This window comes from Salvia miltiorrhiza, chromosome 3, assembly GCF_028751815.1.
Source record: "Salvia miltiorrhiza cultivar Shanhuang (shh) chromosome 3, IMPLAD_Smil_shh, whole genome shotgun sequence".
Classification (NCBI taxonomy): domain Eukaryota; kingdom Viridiplantae; phylum Streptophyta; class Magnoliopsida; order Lamiales; family Lamiaceae; genus Salvia; species Salvia miltiorrhiza.
The window spans coordinates 59759195-59775881 of record NC_080389.1 but is presented as its reverse complement, the minus strand read 5'-3'; the positions used below and the strand labels follow the sequence as shown (position 1 = coordinate 59775881).

Sequence of the window (16687 nt, the reverse complement as noted above, 5' to 3'; positions counted from 1 at the left end):
AATGGAATCATATATGTTTCTCTTCTTGAAAGATTCTTTCCCACTCCAAATTTTACACAGAGCAAGAATGCATTATAAATTCTGAAGAGCAAAAACAGAAAAACAGATTAATTATGAGTTGTGAAAGAGAGAAAATGAGATGGATGAAGTCGGCTTTTCTAGGAAGCATCTTCGTCGCAACTCTGCTCACCATTGCTCTTCATCAAACGAACAATCTTCATCTCGTAGATACATTTGGATTCCTTCTAGAAGATCAACACCACCCTCAGAAACAAAATGATGATGATAATGATGGGTGCGATTTGTTTTCAGGCAGATGGGTTTTCGACGACGTGAACTACCCTTTGTACGAGGAGGGGAAGTGCTCTTTCATGAAGAATGAGTTCGCCTGTCAGAAACATGGTAGAAAGAATGTTGAATATCAGCAATGGGCGTGGAAGCCTCACAATTGTCAACTTCCCAGGTTCTCTCTACATTCATTCGTTTCTTACTTTTCAAAATTATGGATAATTTAGAGGTGTCGAAATTCCGGTTCCGAAAAACAAATCCTATGTCTTACGTTGGGTTAATAGTGTGTTATGTCTCAAGCTTTTGGCGTTGTCTATGAAATATCTCGAACTCTCGTTTCTCCTAAAAAACTATAAACTTTCATTTTTTTTTTTGGATTAATGGCCTGTAAAACCACAAACTTTGAGCGAATTCTGGTTTTAACCTCTAACAAAAGATTCTGCCGGTAAAACCACAAACTTTGAAATCTTTCTGATTTTAACTACGGGATAAATTTCCAGCCGCTTATGTGACATTTTAATCTATTTTCTTTAGTTAAATGACGTCGTTTTGCTTTTTTAAAAGAAAGACGTCATTTTTGTGTCATCGTCGATTAAGACATGCTGGATTTCAAGCTGCCAACTCAACCTATTTTTGGTCGGAAATTTATCCCGTAGTCAAAATCAGAAAGATTTCAAAGTTTGTGGTTTTACAAGCATAATCTTTTGTTAGAGGTTAAAACCAGAATTCGTTCAAAGTTCGTGGTTTTACAGGCCATTAACCCTTTTTTTTTTATAAAATGTCCCGCTATACAAGAACTGATGACGGGAAAATGATTCTCCTCAAATTGATTGCGGATAAATTATGAATCTTACACCACCGTGTTTATAATTAAAGATTTTCTCTGGCGAGATAGTCATTTTTCAGTCACCAAATTTTATAGTAGGATATTTTATGAAAAATGTTGAAAGTTAGGGTTTTTTTTTTTTATAAAACAAAAGTTCGATAAATTTTATGAAAATCGTTGAAAATTGAGGACATAAAATACTATTAACCCTCTTACATTTTTGAGCCGTAATGGAAGGCTGAGTCGGTCTAGCTCCGGCACGGATTTCTATTCGGCTTAGGCCATCTTTGACACCTTTGTTGGACATCTGGCTCATACATTTGGATCCAATTATTCTCTTCGTCCTAGTAAGCATGACATAAAATTCATTTTGAGTTAAATTAGAGGATGTGGTGCAATGGGTGAGTTATATTTTCATTACCATCCACAGGGGTTCAAAACTCATTAATGCGTTTTTCATCTTTCTCTCTTTTTATATACATGGGTTGGCCAAGCACCAGAGCGGTAAAAAGTTAATGTTTAAGGGTTTATGCAGTGACGAATTAAATAATCAATTTTCAAAAGTTTATTTTGTAACAATATGTGTGCGTTTGATTGAGCAGGTTTGATGGGAGGAAATTGATGGAGAAAATAAGGGGGAAAAGGGTTGTATTCGTGGGGGATTCTTTGAATAGGAAATCAATGGACGTCAATGCTTTGCCTTATTGAATCTTCTCTCGATCAATCGTCCAACAAAACCACCGTCAAAAAAGATAATTTGTTTGTATTGTATGCAACTGTGGGTAATTAAATTCTGTTTGTGTGTGTTGACAAAAAATAGTTAAATATTTTTAAAAATATATTTATTCAAAAAATTTGGTTCAAAATAAAAAAAAGGATAATTAGTTATTGTTTTCTTCATTGTAGTTTTATAAATTTTATTGTTTTTCAATTAAATCCTTTTGATTCAAAATAAAAAAAAGGATAAATAGTAAAAGTTAAAATAATTATTAAAAACCATAATATGGAGAAAATAATCAATCTAACTAACTCCTTTTTAAATTTGAACCAACAATTTTAAAAGTATTTAACATTTACTTGTGCCACTTTTTTTTTTTTTGGCAAATAACACTACTCATTATATATTATTATTACTACTATTATTGTTGAAGGAATACAATGCGACGATCGAGTTCTATTGGTCTCCGCTGCTGGTGGAATCGAACGCTGACGATCCGTACCACCATAACACAAGAAATAATTTAATTTTGAGAATTAATTCAATCGAAAATCATGCGAGGCATTGGAACGATGCCGACATACTCATCTTCGACAACTTTATGTGGTGGATTAAGTACAACATCACTCTCCGGTAAGTACTCTCTCAACATGAGTCATTAGTGAATACAATTATATACGTCTGAGTTAATTTGATGTTAACCACGTTTTCCATGTGTTGATTAATGTTTAATTACACGATTAGATGGGGATCATTTGGGAGTAGTGACGCCATTAGCAAAGTAGTATTAAAGGACGCTCGTCATTACGAAATAAGCATGCGCACGTGGTCGGATTGGCTCGAGCTCAACGTCAATCGCACCAAAACAAAGCTCTTCTTCATGAGCCTTTCGCCCTTTCACACAAAGTAAGTATAGTATTCAATTTGGTCCCAATTCAATAGACTAATTTTTATCTTATTTGGCGTTATCTTGTTTTGGTAAGTTATCTATATAATATATGAACTGGTCTTAGGTGCAACCGACTGCACCCTGACCCACACCCTGGCTCAAACTCGTATCTTGATCCGAATCGTATAAATGACACTATTTGGTTATACAAATGATATTGTCTGTAATATATTGAAACTATTCAGTTATACAAATGACATTGCATAAAAATGATGGTGTATAATTGACACTATTTTGAATATAAATGACATTTTCTGCAATTGACACTATAATTGTAAATGATACTATAATATTTTAAATGACGCTATAAGATTGAAAATGACACAATAACATTTTAAAATGTCTTAGTGTCATTTGTATAACTGAATAATGTCAATTATAGACAGCGTCATTTGTATAACCGAATAGTGTCAATTATTAACAGTGTCATTTGTATAACTGAATATGTCAATTATAGGATGCGGGTCAAGTTTTTGTGATAATATATAAAAGAGGACTAGAGGAGTTCTCTCCCTCCATTTTTTTCTCTATTTATTCTCTCTCTTCTCCCATCAATTTCTTTATTATTTTATTTTCTCGTTTGTTTTTATAATTTTAATTCTTTTTTAAATAACATCAAATTTTATTTATGAAGAAAAATTCAATATACATCTTAAATTTAAGTTCGTAACAAAATATTTAACATGGTATAAAAATCATCAAAAATGAATTTAAAACGAATAGGTTATTAATATTTTAAAATATTTTATTTTTCTTTCTCTATGTTAAAATTTTACAACTTAGCTACAACTAGTTGTCTTTACTATTTCAATTGAGAAATATACCATTGAAAAGATTACATTATTTCTCGTATTTTATTATAAACTATAGCGGCGAACATTTTGACGGGCATTCATGCTACAACGAGACGAAGCCGGTTTCGAAGAAGGATTACTGGAGCATTCAAACGGATCGCGAGATGATGGGAATAGCAGAATCAACAATAGAGAGGCTGAAGGGGAGAGGGTTGCATGTGCAGTATTTGAATATAACACATTTATCGGATTATAGAAGAGATGCTCATGTTTCCATGTCTAGGAATTTATCATACTTAAAAAATAGAGAGAGTCTAATAAATAACCCTCAACAATATGCAGACTGTGTTCATTGGTGTCTCCCAGGAGTTCCTGATGTGTGGAATATCATTCTTTACCATTACATTATTAACACTTAATTAAAGTGGGAGAAGATGAGTTTTATTTTTTGAGAATTAAGATGAAATTTATCATATCATTCATTTCCCACATTTTCCTTGTTGGATTGAATAACATTTACAAATTAAATCATTACCTTTCATTATATTTGCAAAATGAACTCGAGTACTATTGAAACATTGCAATGATGTCCCAATCAAAATTGATTTGTAGCAAATTAATTCAATCTGCTAAATTCTTGCTTAGAGTTGGATATGATTATGAAGCAGAAATTTCGATATTTATCTGATATCGAAATTCAAAATTGATTAAGAGCTTTTGAAGTTATCGTACTTTGTCTTCTTCTTTTTTCAAGTTATTGCCCGAATGATCTTATTATATTCTCGTTGCAACACTAAAAGAAATAGCCACTATTATTATATATTCTATTCGTTCAAACTCACTTCATCTGAATACTAGAATAAAGGATGAAGTATTTTAGGATGTAATGTAAATAAGGACCATTTATAAGGATGAGGTGTAAAACAAAATTTATAACGTAAAATAAGTGTTATTTTTTGACTATATATATCGTTATTAATGACACAAACAAAAAAAAAAAAGAAAATAAATCATTATTAATCAAACGAAGGGAAAGCAAAAGGAAATTTTTTATATGGGCATATTAAAAGGCAACATAAATAAATGAAACAAATAAATATCACTCGACTCACTTTAACTGAAAATAAATTCCTCCCATATTTTGCGCCGCATATTCTGCATCAGTTAGTAGCTTTTGAAATGAAAATTTTCATTTTGAAGAAAAGAACAAAATAAAGATAGGATTTTGATAATTATAATCACGAGTAAACCTTTCATTATATTTTAGGTGGTAGTTGTTACTTTTTTTTTTCTTTTTGAGGAAAATGGTAGTTGTTACTTTAGAGGACTTTATAATTGAGTTATTAGCTTCTTGACAATTTTAAGAAAAAACCAAGAGAGTCTCCAATTATGAGAGCCATTATTTGGAATTATATCATTAAAGCATGTTTAGCCGCTAATTAAATTATTGGGGGTAAGGACAAAACTTTTTGTTAGCTATGCTGATTTTTCATGGCGTGTGAAACTGATTTTTTCTATAAAAAATTGTGACTAAAAGGTCGTAATCACCAATTATTTTTATAATTTAGACACTATATACACACTCATCATGAATACGGTTATTCTACATAAATATCTCCTAAAATTTCTCATATATAAAGGCTTCATTTGTACATTTTGGATTTTGTTTTTGAAGGATCAGAAAAAGGGAAGAATTGAAAGACTTTGAAGAGAGTTCAAAGGTTAGGTTCAAACTATAGGTCGTTTTATAGTATATATATATATTTTTTTTCTTGCAATTCATATTTATTCTCTATTGTAGACAACTTTTTATTTCACTTTGAAATACTACTTTCAACTTACAAAGATACAAAAAACATTTCAGATCGACTATGGCGAGAGGCTCGTTGTTGGCATCACTCCTAATTGCTCAACTAATTATACTTAATTGTGAGGGGATTAACATTAACGAGGTCCCCTTCACATCTGTTGCAGATGCAATACCAGAAAGGGCAGGTAATTATTCTAATCTTATGTCACAAAGTTTATAGTCTTCAAAAAAAAAAAAAAAAAAAATCCAAGTATACGATTATCTGGGTATATTTCTTTTGGAAAACAAAAAATTGCTATTATTTGGTTATTCTCCATAACATTTATACTATATTAAAAATGCAAGATTTCAATTTGAAATCAATTTCAAAATTGAGTGGCAATTTTATAGTTATAACAAAATTGAATGTTTATTTGTAAATTATATTATTTATTTTTTCTTTATCTTCTTTTTTTTTCTTTCTAAAAATACGAAATTCGACTAATTATGAAATATTTAATATGCATATTAAATTAAAAAGATCAGAGCTTTAATTTGATTACTATATTGTATGTAAATATTTGATTTTAAACTTAAATGTCATTTAAAGATTAAAATTAAAAAAAAATCTCTCATTTCTCATCTTTTTCAAATAAATCTATTCTTTCTTATTTTTATATTATTTTCATTTTTAATATATTTATTTTGCCTTTTTCATAATATCAATTTTAATTATTGTGGATTTTTCTTTATTTTTTCAATATTCGGTTAAAATTATTTTCTTATTATATTTACAAATATGATAATTGAGTTGTTATCAATTTTGTATAAATATATAAGTATAAATCCGTTGCTCGTGCGTTGCACGGGATGAAAATGCTAATGTTAGTAAAATATTTGTTTCACTATTTCAGTTTGTATCGACGGATCCCCAGCGGGCTATCACCATGATCTTGGATTCGGAGACGGAGTTAATAATTGGATAATTTATTTAATGGTCAACTCTCAACCTAAATTGATTTATTTTATATTAAGCCAAAAAATTACAACGATCTAATGTTTTAAAAATCATTTTGGGGTGTCAAATAATTATAGGGTGGTGGATGGTGTAACAATTATTTAACATGCCAGCAAAGAAGGAAGAGTCCTCTTGGAAGCACTAAGAATATTAAACCTACGAATTTTGGTGGCATTCTTAGTCCAAACCGTGGCATTAATCCAGGTAATTTATAAATATAAGAAAATGATTACTTATTTATTGATGTGCACATAAATGTGTCTTAATTAATGTGATAGTTATTGTACATGTTAAAATATGACCACTAGACTTATCATTTGAATTTAGGTTTTTTTAACTGTGTTATAAGTTAGTAACGACTACTAGTACTATGTTATTAATGGACCCATAATATGCATTGATTAATAGTCAATCGTCATCATCATTATTATTATTATTATTATTATTATTATTATTATTATTATTATTATGGCAATCTCAGATTTTTTTAATTGGAATCGAGTACATGTTCACTACTGCGATGGCTCGTCTTTTATTGGAGATACGGCGGTAATTCATCTGGTAAATTAGTTTTTTACAATATGTCATTTGATATTTCTTTCTTTTACCCTTTTTGTTTTGTTGTTGTTGAATTAACTAGTGCAAATTGTTATTTTTATATTTAATATTTTATAACATCATAATGTGGATTCTTTATTACTATTGTAATCAGGGACCTCACCTCCAACTTAGGGGGTCAAGAATTTTTAGAGCAATAACAAATGAGCTGTTGGAGAAAGGAATGAAGAATGCAAAAAATGTATGATTATATTTATTAGTGATTTGTCACCAATGAAATCAATCTCTACTTTCTCATTGTTTTTAGATTTATTTCTTATAGTTATGAAGATTAATTTTGTAATGAAATTGCAAACATAATAAATTATAGGCTCTACTTGTTGGTGGCTCGGCGGGAGGATTATCTGCAATTTTAAATTGTGATAATTTTCGAGCTAATTTAGGTAATGTCAGCAGAGTAAAATGCGTATCTGATGCTGGCTTCTTCATTCGAGCGTAAGTTTTTCAATTTTTGGGTAAATAATAACTATTTTTTTAACAAAAAGGGAATGATAATAAACTATACACATATAATATAATATAGAATTTTGTGCACTAATATGTTTTTAAATTTTTGATGCCTATTTAACAGAAAGAATGTCCCTTACGCTGGTAAAAGGGAACGGCGTTTTAATTCTGTTGTTAGGTTTCATGTATGAATCCTTGCCTTCCTTAACTTTTAATTTGAACTTCCAAATATTATGATTAATAATTTCGAGCTTTGCATTTTTATGATTTTGATGTATTTTTTTGGGTAGAATTTGGCCAGTTTCTTACCGAAATTGTGCACGTCAAGAATGAGATCCGGTTTAGTAAGTTTTTTTTTTTTTTTACACAATCACGCTTCACACACAAAGTAAGTAGATATGCATTTACATATTTTCCCCTTGATTTTAATTATCATAGCTTTAACGGTGTTTAATTGATATTTTGCAGTGTCTATTTCCTGAAAATCTGGTTGAAGATATCCAAACGCCATTGTTTTTAATAAATAGCGTCTTTGATCGGGTTCAAGTAAGCTCCTTTTTATTTTATTTTATAGAAAATACATAATTATTTTATAATTATAATTTAATTAAAATTCCATTATAGATTACTAAATCTTAACTATAAATTTCTTAGCTTAATCTTAATTAACATAGTTAAAATGTATGAAATATTACTTCAGATAACGCGTAATCTGAAACCTCGGGAGCTGCGTGACATCAAGGGATGGAAAAATTGTACCAAGGATCTGTCTAAATGCACACATCCTCAAAGGAAACTTATAAAGGGTATTTATTTATTTATTTATTTATATTTATGCATGTTTTCAGTTTTATAATAGAATCATATTATAATCCTATATGATTTGAAAATGAAATTCAGATTTTGGAAAGGCATTCCATGAAACATTGATGAATATTGGTGATAATCCATCAAGAGGATTATTTATCCACGCGTGTTATGCTCATACCTATATGGAATCAAATGAATTTTGGAATTCAAGTGGGTCACCCAAATTAGGAAATAAGGCAAGTCCACTTCAATAATGCGTTTTAAAATAATTTCTACTTAGCAATTACTATGATTTTCTTTATTTGTGTTTTGAAATAAAATCATCAGAACTTAACTATTTCTCCTAAAAACATCTCCACTTAGACACACAAAAGATCCAAACCTCAAAAAAAAAAAAAAAAAAAAAAATTGAAGTGATGAACTCAGGTATCTTCAAAATCATAATGTTTCCATGGCTAGCTCACGGCCACATCTTCCCATTTCTCCAACTCGCGAAGAAATTGTTGACGAGGAAAAGCTTCCACATCTACATCTGCTCAACCGCCATTAATCTCACCTCCATCAACGATTTCATCGCAGCGAATTCCCTCCAAAACTCCATTGAAGCGGCGATTGATGGTGCGGTGTTTGGGAGGGCTGCGGAGGAGATGCGGTGTAGAGCGAGAGAGATGGGTGAGAAGATGAGAGAGGAGGAGGGCGCCAGAGAGATCGATGAGGCCAGTGGCGGAGCCAGGATTTTTTTTGGGGGGGGTTGAACTGTCCCGGGAATTTTTTTTTGGGGCATTCAATACATTTTAGACATTTTTTACTAAAATACAAATATAATCATAATAATAACAACATTTTTATAGATAATATAGTTCAAAACATTTACTAAAATTTTCTTTTGGGGCATTCAATACATTTTAGACATTTTTTTACTAAAATACAAATATAATAATAATAATAATAATAACAATATTTTCATAGATAATATAGTTCAAAACATTTCCTAAAAATTTTTTTGGGGGCATTCAATACATTTAGACATTTTTTACTAAAATACAAATATAATAATAATAATAACAACATTTTCATAGATAATATAGTTCAACATTTACTAAAAATTTTTTTGGGGGCATTCAATACATTTTAGACATTTTTTTACTAAAATACAAATATAATAATAATAATAATAATAACAACATTTTTAGACATATTATAAAAAAAAAAAAAATTCAAAATTCAAAATTTGGGGGTGGCTCTAGCCCCCCCTAGCCCCCCTGGCTACGCCCTGGTCATGAGGCGGCGGAGCTTTTGTGGCGGATTTGTTGCAATAATAAGCTCACTTCTTGATTCATCACTACGTAATGCACAATAAAAGAGTATACATATTAAACTACGTACAATCTAAATCTTTCAAATATTCATTATAGTCAAGATTGAAAAAACAATCAAGAGTCCACTTGGATATTAATTAATTGCATCGGCTAAATTATTTATTTACTTTGAGAAAATAAATGATAAATTCATTGCACATGTAATAATGAATATATGGTGTAGTTTAACACTACATAGAAAATTGAAATGAAAATAAATAATGTAAGGGGAATTGAACTACATATTTTCTTGTATATAAATACCAATTAATGTGTTATTTTTTTTTTATTTTTTTTTTCTGGCAGACTATTTCACATGCCGTTGGAGACTGGTACTTTGATCGGAGGGTTGTCAAATTAATAGACACTAATACTGATTTTCCATTTAATTGTTTAGCCTATGATTAATGTGTTTTTGGTCTCCTCTGTCACTCATAAATCAGGAAATTACAGTTTATAGTTTATTGCATTTTTATTTTTATTATATTTTTCTGGCGAAGGAAATTGCGGTTTTTTTTCCATCGGTGTAAGATTGAATTGATCCAATTGTTGAAATAAGTAGGAGTAGTATTTTACTTGAAGCTGGACACTGTTGTGAGAATTTTTTAATTTTAATTGATTAATGTGTGTGGCATATTTTTTATGGTGTACAAAACATATGAAAGAGAGGAGAAAGATCGACAACAACCGGAGGTAATTAATTACTACTAGTATTCTTGTATCTAGCGAAAAAATAGTACTTCATCCGTGTACAAAAAAAAGTTCTACTTATCCCCTTTTTTTTCTATGAAAAAGAGTTTATTTAATTTTTTGAACCATGACATCATACATTTTCTCAGATACTTAACTATGAATTATATATTCCATTTTTTAAATAATAATGTACTTTTATTTTACTATTTTGTACTAATATTATTCTTATAATTGTACTACATTTAGTCTAATTTTTATTTACAACAACTTTAACGATTAAAATTCGTATCTATCTTTAAATGTGATTCCATTTCGTGAATGGAGAGAGTATAACCCAAGAAGAAAATGTTTATATATAGACAACGGAGAAGGTAAAACCAACTTAATGAATATACATAAACTATGTATTCCCTCGAACATATAGAAAATAAATATACATTTCACATTTGTATCCCAAAACAAGTTAATTTTTTTTTTTTTTGGTCGGACAAAGTCATGTTAGATGTTAGAAATTAGTTCCCCATCCACTCCAAGAACCACCTTATCTCTCCATTCACCAAATCCACCTTATATCTCCAATCTCCAATTCGCTCCTTATATCTCCAATCTCCAATTCGCTCCCAAGAGGGATCGAACCCGGGTCACTTCACTTAAGTGAGGACCCGGTGGCCAGTGGGCTAAGCCCCCTGGTTATCCCAAAAACAAGTTAATACTCTCTCAGTTCCAATATTAATGACTTTTTTTTTGGGCCGTCATTTTTTTTGGTAATTATTTTACATTATAAATAATATGTATTCATAAATTCTTACACTATAATTTTACTCTTTAAAATATCGGTGTTCATAAGAAATTAACAATTATTTGGGATGGAGGAGTATTTATTACAAAACTGAAATATTTAACAATAAGAAGGTAATGTAGGGCTTAATGGGCCGATAAGATCGACCCAATTATGGCCCAATATGGTTGAAAAAGAATTTGAAAATTTGAAATTGGGCTGACTGGCGTGGCCCCATGCTGTCACAGCTCAATATCTCAGCAAAAATGGCGTCCCGACCAATTTCCAATTTTGAATCCCCAAATACTCAAATACTGCCACATTTCACGCTCCCCCTGGCCCCTACCCCCACCCCAACCCCCACGCCATGCCTACAATCATTAGCTGGTGAGTACTGATACAGTTAGCTTAAATCGTAATTATTATCATCAAATTCTGGATCTGGACATGTTGTAAATCCAACATTCTGCCAGTAATCGCGGCAGATCTTCGCTAAGCATTTGTTTCAATGACGAGTGAATGAAAGAGAATGGGATTGAGCAGTAGCAAACACAATGCTGACGGCCAATTGCCTTCTTCCTCTTCTTCTTCGTCGTCGTCTGGAGCTGCCGTTCGGAGGAGTCGATCCGGCCGAAGCAGAGTTTTGAAGTCGTCCTGTCTCCGGTCTCACTGCAATAATCGTGATGAACCGCAGGTGATTTCTTTTGGTTAAGGCATTCTGGTATTTCCTTATTTTTCTTTTTTTATTCCGGTGATTTTCTGTTTGTGTAGATCCGGTTTATGTTTGAGTTGGAAGATGGCGGAATTGGTGTGCATGTAATTTGATCAATTTTTATTATGCAACAATTCTAGCAAAAGTTCAATATCTGGCGTTTGCTCTTCGTTTTGGTATGTGCGATTAAAATTGTGAATATGTGAAAATGGTGGTAAACTTGGTAGAGTTAAGCATTTGTTCCTGCATTCTGATTTTGCATCTATTACCCGCTGAGGAGGCTTTCTTTCCGAAGATTTTGGTTTTGGGGTACTGTAAGAACATGAAATGATGGAATATTTGATTTTGATGACATACATTGGCATAGGGTAGTGGATTTTACTCGATACCTATTTGCAGTGATCAGTTTGTCTATCTTTAATCTGTTGCTATATTGCTCTGTTTTTATTGAATGTGAGAGGGAGCTTGTATATTTACCAATTGGCTTCAGTTTATGGGTTTCAAAGACACTAATGTGAATGAGAAGCATGGTTGTCAGTTGTGATATTTCATCGCTCACAAGTATTACATTAGGTTAATGAGCATTATGAAAATGCCAACTAAGTAACATCATTTTGAGATTTCAGGTCTCTGACGGCCAGACTGAAGAAAATGGAAAGTCTGCCTTCTGTCCAAGTGAGAATAAATTAGGCTCTTGTCCGGTTTCAGCTGAATGTTACAGGACAGATAAAGCTGAGGAGAGTAATGATCTGAACTGTATAAACTCCGGCATTCAGCTCCACGAGTGGGGTGAGCCTAGTTTCACCAATAATGCGTCTAGAGAAGGCAACAGTACTAGGGTTCTTTCCTCTCGGTCACTTAATCCTCCTAGCCGGTTCCTTTCTCGCCTCAGTATTAATCCTGGAAACTTGAGCTTCCGTCTCACAAGAGGTAACAGTTTGGGCTCCACTAGATCTTACCCTGCACCTCCAATGGGTCTGACAACTTCAAATGGCGAAGAAGAAGAAGAATGTGCTGATCCCTCTAGTAGTTATGTAAATAGAAATGAGAGGCCACAAGGCTGTGATTTTTTTCCTGCTTGCTTCACCAGTAGGTCTCCTGGAAGGCAAGATGAAAATAACGCATCTAACTCAAATCCTGATTTTTCCGGAAGTTTTCAAGATAGCCGACAGTTAAATAATGGTCAAGACATCCTGAGAAATAGAAATAATACAACAGTAGATTGCAATCCGGATTTGTTTTCACCTTTAGATCATGTAAACACTGATGATGATGGAACAAGGCATGCTGCAAGACGGTTTGCTCGAGAACCTGCTGAACGGAATGTTCGGTTTAGTAGAACATTAAGTGTTGGTAGGCTTCGTGACAGAGTTCTTCGCAGAACTGCTGCTTCTGATTTGGATTTATATAATTTTCAGCAAGACAGGGAAGTGAGGCTTACTCATGAGAATACTGGGGCACAGGGTTTAGGCCATGCAGAACTGGATGCAACATCCGATGATAATAACTTCAGTCATCAGAACACTTCTGACAATGTCCCATCCAGTTTTCCTAACCCCTTTTATGGTAGTCAAAATAATGCGTATGGAACCCCACGAGCTGCTAGAGAGACCAGGTATAGAGATCTACTGGAGCATAGATCAAATTTCATGGAGCGCCGGCGAAGAATAAGATCACAGGTAGTTCAGTCTTTTTCACTTATTCAAAATACAATTCTGATTTTTGTTAATAAATGCAACTGATGCTTTGTCTTGAATTTCATGCATTGTGCCTCCAATTTCATTTTTTGACATCATGAGTACAACATCTAATACATACATTACTTATGAAGGCAATTTAGGTCCAGAACCACCATTCCTTCTGGCTCGCCCTATCCTATATAACTTATATCTATATCTATATATGTATTTGACAAGCTATCCCATTTTAGTTTATCTAGTTATGTTTGGCTGGAACTAACTTTCACAAAAGATCAAGCCAGAGTATTATGAAACTAGCTCAAGTAATCACTAATGAAGTGAACCTTGAATTCCTGAAGGCTGAAGGCCAACCATGTTAGACTGGTAAGCTACATACATGCATAGGCTACTGATACTTGGAATTTCTCCTCCCAAAACTCTAGTAATGCAAGTAAGAAACTGCAGAAGCTTTCTTCTTACTATTAGGGGCTCAGTTTTAGTAATAATCATTTTTCAGTGTTTTTGCTTACCTTGACAAGTTCATCTCTGGGACACACCTACAAATTAAACCAAGAAAATGGACGTTTTGGTTTTATGCATCTGTATTTGAGTGTTTCCACATTTGGTCTTCCTTTTTGTATGTGTTTGAGCTTGGGGAACCTGATAGCGAAGCAAAATAGCTTCTAAACATGCGTAAGCATCTCTCTTATAATTCTTGAAGGCTGAAACCTGCAAAGTGCAAACCATGTTTAGGATATTTGAGATAAGTGCTTGAAGCCATTATAATATCATGAATAATACAGCCTAAGCAATTTAAGCTATCGAGTTCTTATGACAGTGACCTTTCTGCCCATTTTTCAAATAATGTCACTATGGAATTCAGAGGGATAGTCTTCCATGTTGTGTATAACAATCCACTAATCTTATCTTAGGTGCGTGCACTCCAGAGACTTGGAAGCCGATTTGAAAACTTGTCTGCTCAGGAGAGGTCTTGCATCTTATCTGGTCAGCATCAAGGAGGTCATTGTACTTGCCGCGTTGCTGCTCGTGAGGCTAATTCAAATGATGATGCTAATGCTAGGGCTAGCATATCAAGAATTGTCATGCTAGCAGAGGCTTTATTTGAGGTAATGTCACAGATCTCCATGTATGATGCACATGTCTTTTTCCTTGCTAAAATGGGGTGAATATGTTGCATTCATTTTAATTAGGTTCTGGATGAAATTCACCAGCAATCTGTCGTCTTGTCTCGACCTTCTGTTTCTTCAATTGGATCTGTTCCAGCGCCTATTGAAGTGGTGGACTCCCTGCCTTTGAAGATATTTAGTAAATTCAAAAGGAAGTCATGTGAAGATACTGCACAGTAAGTGACTGATCGTACTTGCACTATTTAGCCCTCCGACTAAGATGAGATCACTTTTACCTCCTTGACGAGTATTATTTGAAATTCAGTTTTATCCCACTTCCTGGAATTTCTTTAACTTCCTTGGCTCTTAAAAACCATTCATCTAATGTTGGGCAAGGCTAGATGCATGTGTGCCAACGACCATGGTTCACTGTAGAGTAGTCAAAGGACAAATTATTTCGTTCTACTGAGAAACAATTTGATGAACGAGTTTGGTATTCTGTTATGTAATTTTTGTTCCCTGCAAGGACTTCTTTTAAGATATAGAGAAGAGAGGCTTTATTGGCAAATGTCATGAATCCTTTGGAACTAATACATCTGCAGCCCTGGAATGTCTGAGGAACATGCCAGTGATCTAGAATGTGGCTAATTACGCCCCTTTTTTCTTAGTTCATATAATCAGAAACATGAACGTGATATTGTTTCTTATAAATGCTATTCTGAATTGATATTCTGATATTTATGACCCACGTCCCTTAATCCCGAGCAGGTGTTACATTTGTCTTGTTGAGTACGATGATGGAGACAGCATGCGGATACTACCTTGCCATCATGAATTTCATAGAGCCTGCATCGATAAATGGCTCAAAGAAATCCACAGGTGTTTCTTCTAACCTATGCTGTCACCTCTGATGTTTTGATGATTGTCGAAATTTGTGTCCTTGCATCAATGACCCGAGGTAACCGTTTTGTTGTCTCAGGGTATGCCCGCTGTGTAGACGGGACATCTGCCGACCTGACTCGCTAACTACAGGGAGTTGTTGATGGCAACATCACATGTTTTGCAAGACCAACTGAAACTTGCTCGTTTTGGCTTATGGAGAGAGGATCAGTTAGCTCCTTTCCACTGCTTTTGTTTGTGTGTTGTTGCTCTGTGTTGTTAGGTTTGGGTTTACAGCGTTAAAATAGTAATCATTCTGCTCGGTTTGTGTAATAGCATCTGGCTTTTCAACAGCTCCTTATATTGGAATATCCAAAATACATATTTCCCTCTCTGCCCCTAACGTTTTTTCTCTATAATGTGTGGGACTCGGTTTGAATTATAAAGAAAAAAAAAATCATAAAATTAAGGCTGTAATTTTTTATGTTTTCCGGTTGCACTTGAAATTGCAGCGAGTATTGTAGTTAAATTTTGTTATAATAAAAATGTGATATCCGACCAAACTATACATATATTTTCACTACCACAAATAAGTGATTATTTTTCACTATTATAAAGTGTTTATTTTTGTGAATTGTTTTTAGTAGCAAAAACTTACAAATCCCAAATTAATGAGGCTTTTCAGCATGTCCACAGCGAGGAATGAGGATATCTGGAAAATATGTATGTTTATTTGTAAATTCAATGAAATGATTAGATTATATGATAAGGTAAATGACTGAGAAAATTTGTGTGAGATCTGTGTGTGTGCACGCACCCCAGGTGGATCTCTTGTAAAGTCGGTTTTATGGTGAAACTAGTTTCATAATAACACTACTTCAACAGACACTTAAAAGTGTCATTTATATGTTGAAGTAATGTCATTGTGAAGCTGATTTCACTATAAAACTGGTTTCACAGGAATTTTTGTGGCATGCACCTCTGTATTATACTCTCTCCGCCTCTAAATTGTTTGCTCTATTTTTTTTTATGTGTCTCAAAAAGATTTGCCTCAATGTCATTACTTTCTACTCCACTATCAACTTTATAATTATAACCTTTTAAACAGTATTTTTGTATATAATTTCATTATTAAATAATTTTTTATTAGTTTTTATTAAAATCTATATGGAGTATTTTTTTTTTTTTAGACAAATTTTTAAGG

The 16687-nt window shown here is 32.8% G+C and overlaps 3 protein-coding genes across 4 annotated transcripts; all 3 read left to right on the top strand.

The window, feature by feature from the left end:
- The first annotated feature begins 97 nt into the window (after positions 1 to 97).
- LOC131014945 (protein trichome birefringence-like 34) lies at positions 98 to 4019 on the top strand. 2 transcript variants are annotated; one of them, XM_057943128.1, is made up of 4 exons: positions 98 to 463; positions 1717 to 2465; positions 2577 to 2738; positions 3652 to 4019. In XM_057943128.1, the coding sequence occupies exons 2-4, from the start codon at positions 2434 to 2436 to the stop codon at positions 3992 to 3994; spliced, it is 537 nt and encodes a 178-aa protein (XP_057799111.1). In that variant the 5' UTR covers positions 98 to 463; positions 1717 to 2433; the 3' UTR covers positions 3995 to 4019. The 2 variants fall into 2 exon arrangements, with proteins under 2 accessions (XP_057799111.1, XP_057799112.1); XM_057943129.1 differs by lacking the exons at positions 2577 to 2738; positions 3652 to 4019 and having other exon boundaries at positions 1717 to 1891.
- Positions 4020 to 5171: 1152 nt separating this feature from the next.
- On the top strand, positions 5172 to 10217 carry LOC131014923 (pectin acetylesterase 8-like). Its single transcript, XM_057943101.1, has 13 exons — positions 5172 to 5296; positions 5440 to 5570; positions 6279 to 6361; positions 6460 to 6586; positions 6864 to 6943; positions 7095 to 7181; positions 7311 to 7435; positions 7572 to 7632; positions 7738 to 7791; positions 7916 to 7993; positions 8148 to 8253; positions 8348 to 8493; positions 9922 to 10217. The coding sequence occupies exons 2-13, from the start codon at positions 5447 to 5449 to the stop codon at positions 10021 to 10023; spliced, it is 1173 nt and encodes a 390-aa protein (XP_057799084.1). The 5' UTR covers positions 5172 to 5296; positions 5440 to 5446; the 3' UTR covers positions 10024 to 10217.
- A 1115-nt stretch (positions 10218 to 11332) lies between these two features.
- On the top strand, positions 11333 to 15877 carry LOC131014898 (uncharacterized). The gene is made up of 7 exons (XM_057943046.1): positions 11333 to 11473; positions 11560 to 11780; positions 12425 to 13477; positions 14410 to 14604; positions 14689 to 14840; positions 15373 to 15483; positions 15584 to 15877. The coding sequence occupies exons 2-7, from the start codon at positions 11616 to 11618 to the stop codon at positions 15645 to 15647; spliced, it is 1740 nt and encodes a 579-aa protein (XP_057799029.1). The 5' UTR covers positions 11333 to 11473; positions 11560 to 11615; the 3' UTR covers positions 15648 to 15877.
- Positions 15878 to 16687: the final 810 nt, after the last annotated feature.